The sequence below is a fragment of the Mus pahari genome, chromosome 22 (assembly GCF_900095145.1).
Source record: "Mus pahari chromosome 22, PAHARI_EIJ_v1.1, whole genome shotgun sequence".
Taxonomy (NCBI): Eukaryota; Metazoa; Chordata; class Mammalia; order Rodentia; family Muridae; genus Mus; species Mus pahari.
In genome coordinates, this window is record NC_034611.1 from 39,769,207 (window position 1) to 39,775,524 (window position 6,318).

The 6,318-nt window shown below is 48.0% G+C and overlaps 1 protein-coding gene across 3 annotated transcripts in view; it reads left to right on the forward strand.

Moving 5' to 3' along the window:
- The window catches only part of LOC110338813 (gamma-aminobutyric acid receptor subunit rho-1), a 32,581-nt gene that overhangs the window by 10,023 nt on the left and 16,240 nt on the right, over positions 1-6,318 (forward strand). The window contains exon 2 of one of the 3 annotated variants that reach the window (XM_021222269.1): positions 5,969-6,019. The exons of 1 other annotated variant lie outside the window; for it this stretch is intronic. In XM_021222269.1, coding sequence (XP_021077928.1) covers positions 5,969-6,019 — 51 coding nt within the window. Of the gene's footprint in view, positions 1-5,965; positions 6,020-6,318 lie in introns of all 3 variants that reach the window. One more of the 3 variants, XM_021222268.1, reaches the window with a different exon arrangement.

The following is a 6,318-nucleotide window of genomic DNA, read 5'->3' on the forward strand; positions in this document are numbered from 1 at the left end:
GGAGCACCAGGAAGTGTGATGGAGCACCAGGAAGTGTAAAGGAGCACCAGGAAGTGTAATGGAGCTAAGTCCAGCACTCAAGGAGATATAGAGTTTAAAGAAAAGCCTGATGCTAAATGGAATAAAAGAAGTGGTGGCCTCAGGGCAAGAACGCACCCAGCTAAGCTTCCAAGTTGTTAAAAGAAATTAAAGGGAAGTTTAAGCATTGAGGGAAACCATCAACAGCTGATGCAGATGTAATTGAAAGAGGAGGGCATGTTCCAGCCCCAGCCAGCAGTAGAACATGGCAGCTTCAGCCACATGGTTCTTGCTTTAGTGTTAAGAATATAAGAAAGGCACTGTGGAATCTCTCTCTACGGCTAAGGAAAGCTGCTAAGTCCAGACGTGTGTTAGGGGTGCCACTTCATGGAGGTCCAGAGAGGCCATTGAGTGAAGCTGTGACGGTGAGGCTTGGGTTTCCTTGGAGACCCCAAGATGTTGGAGACACTAGAGTTGGGGGAATACTTGCCAAGAAAGGCAGCCCAAACGAGAGAGGTGTGTTGCAGTCAGCAAAGATGAAAGGAGTTGGGGATCTTAAGAGCACTTTGACATCAGACGTAGAGATAGAGTATAGAGTTTGCCCTGCTGGTTTAGGTGTTGCTATGGTCCAGCGTTTTCACACTATGTTCCTTTTCTTCCCCTTTGGACTGGAAATGTATATTCTGTGCCATTGTATGTTGGAAGTCTGTGATCTGCTTTTTGATTTTGACTATTCTAGGGGTTACAATTAAGAGACTGCCATGAGTCTCCAAAGAGACTTTGAGCTTTGGACTTCTAAAGAGGGTTGAGACTATGGTAGACTATGGGGATTTTTGAAACTGGACTGACTGCAGTTTGCATTATGATATGGCTGCAAGTCTTTGGGACCAGGGAGTGGAATGTGGTGGTTTGAATAAGAATGGCCCCGTAAAGGAGCTAGAGAAAGTACCCAAGGATCTGTAGGGGGCTGCAACCCTGTAGGTGGAACACAATATGAACTAACCAGTACCCCCTGAGCTCGTGTCTCTAGCTGCATATGTAGCAGAAAATGGCCTAATCGGCCATCACTGGGAAGAGAGGCCCCTTGGTCTTGCAAACTTTATATGACCCAGCACAAGGGAAGGCCTGGGCCAAGTAGTGGGAGTGGGTGGGTAGGGGAGCAGGGGCGGGGAGGGAGGTAATGTAAATAAAGGAAAAAAAAAAGAATGGCCCCATAAGCTCATATGTGCTGTCATCAGGGAGTGGCAGCATTTGAAAGGATTAGAAGGATTAGGAAGTGTGGCCTTGTTGGAGGAAGTGTGTTATTGGGGGTGGGCCCGTGCCAGACTCAGTCTTTCTCTCTGTACTTGTGGATCAGGATGTAGCACCCAGCTACCTCTCCAGCACCAAACCCATCTGCCACCGTGCTATCCGCCACGAGGATAATGGACAAAGCCTTTGAAACTATAAGCAAGACCCAATTTAAATTCTTTCTTTAAAATGAGTTGTCTTGGTCGTCAGGTCTCTTCAGCAATAGGACAATGATTAAGATAATATGTAACTCGAGAAACAGATTATTTGTTATCAAAAATCACTTAGTAAGTAATCAGTGGAGATGAACAATTTAGAACTGAAGGAAAATACAGAATATCCACCATGTAGAACATGCATAAGCTCCAGGACACTCCAGGAGTGACCACATCCCACGAGCATCCTCATAATGTAAGAACTGAGCCTGTGGGGCAGCTAGATACAGCCTCAGACAGCAGACAGAGACCTTCAAGTGTCTCCAGCGATGCTTCTACAACAGGTTCCAACGCACTCGGTGTGACAGCTTGAAGTCCAATTCATTGTTTCTTTTATTTGTATGTTGGGAAGGGGCTGAGGCAAGATCTTGCTCTACAGCTCAGGCTGGGCTCAAATCCACACCAATCCTCCTGTCTTGGCGTCCTGAGTGTTGGAATTACAGACTCCACATCGATCCAATCCTTTCATAGATAAGGAGACACTTGCCAGGTCAGAAAAACTGGGGTTCAAGGTCAGATGTGCTACTGTTCTAGCTCGCTGCTTCTAGGAACCACATCCTGGCAGCCCTGGCAGCCAGACACCCCGTCTAGGGGCTTGGTTGACCTGAGGAGCCACAGAGCAAACCCAGGTATTTGGCCCAGTCTCCCTGCTCTGTGTTCTGCACCAGTGCTGTCAGGCTGGTCCACTGGCTGTTCCTGGAGAACAGTGAGTCCCACAATGTGGCCGTTGCCCACTCTGTTCCTCCGCCTGGACACCGTTATGTCCTCTGGCCCACATTATGCCTCTGTAACTGTCACCTTCTCACGGGATTTCTTCAGCCATGGGTATGAAACAACCATCTCACCGTCCTCCAGAACACGTTTGCTGTCTTAGGAAGAGTTGGCATGCCTGCAGGGCCTGATAGAGTCCTGCCTGTGGCCTTGACAAGCTCCTCTGCAGGGTGACGTGATGGCTCTAGGCAACAGGAATCAATCCTGAGCTCCGAGCCGGGTGGGACAGCAGTAGCTAGAGAATCTCCAAACAATACGAAGGCCTGGCTTCGAGACTCGGCACTGCTACAAACCTACCAACGGCCTTGGGTTTGACCGCTTCCAGTCTGTTGCTCTTGTTCAGCAAAATGGACCATCTGTCACAGTTTTGCTTTGCTTCTATTGATGTGGTAAAGACCACGACCAAAAGACACTTGGGGACATGTTCCTTTCACCTTACAGTCCATCATAAGGGAAGTCCAGGCAGGAGCTCGAGCAGAGACCGTGGAGGACCACTGCTTGCTGACTTGTTCCTCATAGCTTGCTCAGGTTTTGTTTTAAAAACTGCAATAGTTACTTTATTATTTTATTGTGTACAAGTGTTTTGCCTGCATATATGTATGAGTACCACATGTGGGCCTGGTGCCTGACCAGGTCAGAGGACCCAGATGTTTGTGCGCTCAGGATTGAGCCTAAGTCATCCAGAAGATTCAACAAGGGTTCTTAATTGCTGAGCCAACCCTCCCAGCCTCTAAACCTGCTCCTTTATACCTTAACTATCTGCCCAGGGGTGACATCACCCACAGTGAGATGGACCCTCCCACATCAATCCTTAACTAAGAATGTGCCCTACAGACTTGCCCACAGGCTATCTGATGGAACCATTTTCTCAACTGAGACTCCCCTTCCCAGATGACTCTAGGTTCGGGTCAAATTGACCAAAAAGCCAACTAGCACAGTCACTTCCTGGTTGTTGGCAAGATTGTGTGGGATAACACACGCGTACCTCGGCTACTGTGAAGTTCAGTCAGCTGGCGATGGGTGGTGGGCTACGAGGAGCCTTATTGACCAACTTCTAGGGATTTGACACTGAAGGTGAAAGGTGATCAGTGGAAAATCCGTATGTCTGATCTTCACTCCACATTGCTGTGATCGCGAGGGCAGACAGACAAGGACACAGGCAGGGCAGTGAGCTACCCCTTGCCAAGGACCATGGGATTCAGTTCATATGGTGGCAGGGATGGAGAGGGCAAGACAGGGAACAAGATTTTGAGATGGAGGTTCAGCCAGGACTAGCTGGGTGCTATGACCCTGGCTGTCCTGTTCTAACCTCATGCACATGGGAAAAGAGCACCCTTTTGAGGAAATCCACCTCTAAGCGTGGCGTAAGTGCTAGATGTGTCCAGGTGACAGTGGGAAGAAAAGGAAGACTCACAGGTGGTACTGGGGTTTCTGGGATACTTAAAAGATTTCTTTCCTTGGCTACTACAAGACCAAGAAAGCAAGGTTGTTTTCACCAGCCCGTCCTTGTTCCCTTGTCAAAGCCAAGCTCTCTCCTCTCTGAGGCAATGGGGTCATCAAAACGACGCAGACCTTCCAGCCCTAATCCTCAAGTCCAGGAGATGGCTCAGTTAGTAAAGAGTTCCAGCAGCCACATAAAAGGTTGCCCGTGGCAGCCAAATCAGTGAGGTTCAGTGAGAGATTCTGGCTCGAACAGTCACTGAATAAGGTAGAGAGAGAGAGAGAGAGAGAGAGAGAGAGAGAGAGAGAGAGAGAGAGAGGATGATAATCCAGCAAGACGATGCGACTATGTGACCATGTTTCTTCCAAGGCCCAAACCCAGATCCTCCGTCCAGCACCCACCTCTGTGGCTTTAAAAGCTCCTTGAGCTCCCACTCTCTAGTCTTGGTTTTCTCACATGCCAACTGGGGCTAAGTGGTGAGGCCTGCAGACAATAGGCTCTGTTAAGGATATGCATAAAAACTTTTGAGTCATGTCTGAGTTTCTTTCATCTGCCTGATGTTTACTCTGCTGTCCAGCTTGTAAATGGTATATGAGCAGGAAGAGGTGCTTTAAAGTACTAACGACAACGGGAAGGATGGTGTGTGTGTGTGGGGGGGGTCCTTATCTGTTCCTCTAGGCTAGAGTCTAAGCCTTGCAGAGACAACTGTGGGATATTTCAGAGCTTGACAGCCCTCTGTCAGTTGGTGAGTGGTTGTGTTGCAGGCTAGTCCAAAGGTCAAGTCAGACTAGGAAACTTGGTTTGTATTCCATCTTCCGTACTCAGTCTCTTTGGTCTCTTTTTATATGTTCTTTTTCACATATAGAACACATATTCCTCTCTCATCCAGTTACCCTGTGCTGAGAGTCTACTGTAGCCAGCTCTGCCCAGGTGCTGGGCATGCACAGGACTCTGTCCTTGGTGGCCTACCCTCTCCCACTTTATCTTTTCCAATGTGGACCCTTTTCCTGCCAAGCTCATTCCTGCCCCGCTCCACTGTGCTACGGATGACATAATCCCCGTCCCTGTCACCAGTGGAATCCTCGCAGAAAATAGCATTACACTCAGCGGGGCTTAACCAATAATAATCAAAACTAAGTACGCCTCACAGAGATGTGGGCAGGGTTCAGGGCTCTAAGCAGGCATGTTGATATCCTCAAGAAAGGAGAAGAACATGAAGCCATGTGTGCCCTAGGCAGAGTCACAAGGCATTGCTAGTCACCAACACTGAAGAAAAATAAGAAGCAAATGAGCAATAAATGTGTGAGCCTGGCTCTCTCCTTCAGTCCCTGCTGTGCCCTCTTGGCCACATCCCCGCTCAGAGGCAAGTACACCAGAGAGGGCACAGCTCACTGGCATCGTTGTCTGACACAGTTTCATAGTGGGTCCAAGTTACAGTGTCCACTCTTAAGGCTCAGTTCCAAGCCTGGATGGATATGAGTTCATGTGTGAGTGTGTGTCTGTGTGTGTGCGTCTATGTGAGTGCATGTGTGTGCATACATGCATATGTGTGTGTCTGCATGTGTCTCAGTGTGTGCATGAGTGTGCTTATGTGTAAGTGTACGTGAGTGTGTATAAGTGTACATGAGTGTGTATGAGTGTGAGTGCATGTTTGCATGTGTCTGTGTGAGTGTCTGTGTGTGCATTCGTGCTTGGGAGTGTGCACAACTGTGTGTTCGTGTGAATGAGTATGTGTATGTGAGAGTGAGAGTGCACAGGGTATGTGTAGGAGTGAATGAAGGTGCATGAATGTGTGAGGGTATGTGTGAATTGTCTAAGGAATGTGTGTGAGTGTGTACTTGTGCATGAATGTGTGAGTGTAAAAGTGTGAGAGTGTGTATGAATTGTGTGAGTATGTATGAGTGTGTGTATAAGTGTGTGTATGAGTGTTTATATGACTGTGTGAGTGTGAATGAATGTGTATGTGTATGGGTGCACATGGGTGGGGTGGTGGGGGGAGTGGTTAAGTCAGATCTCTGTAAATCAGGCCTTCTAAATAATTAATCCTCGTTCCCTGCTCCTGTGAGTACTTGGGAAATGCTCATCAGACCAGATTAATGCGTTGAGCCTTCTTCCCTCCCCACCCGCATTTTATTCTGTCTAGATTTGAAGTGTGCACAGACACCAGGGTCCTTTGCTGACCTGAGTCCATAGACAGTCTCTGGAACACCTTTATTTTTTGTTTCCATAGCAGACCTCAGAGACAGAGACGAGGAGCACACGACGATGCCCACAAGCAAGGCAGGTATGGCCCATGGACCCGCAACCTCAGCCCTGCCCCCGCGAGGACCAGGAAGCCGCTGGCCATGCTCCCGCTCCTTCCTCTGCTCAGCGAGTGTGGTCCTTCCCCACGTGCCACCTTCAACCTTCACAGCCCACAGTCCAAGCTCATAGCCTTTCTTTCTTTCTTTCTTTCTTTCTTTCTTTCTTTCTTTCTTTCTTTCTTTCTTTCTTTCTTTCTTTCTTTCTTTTTTTTCATTTTTAATTTATTATTATTTTCTTTATTTACATTTCAAATGCTATCCCGAAAGTTCCCTATACCCC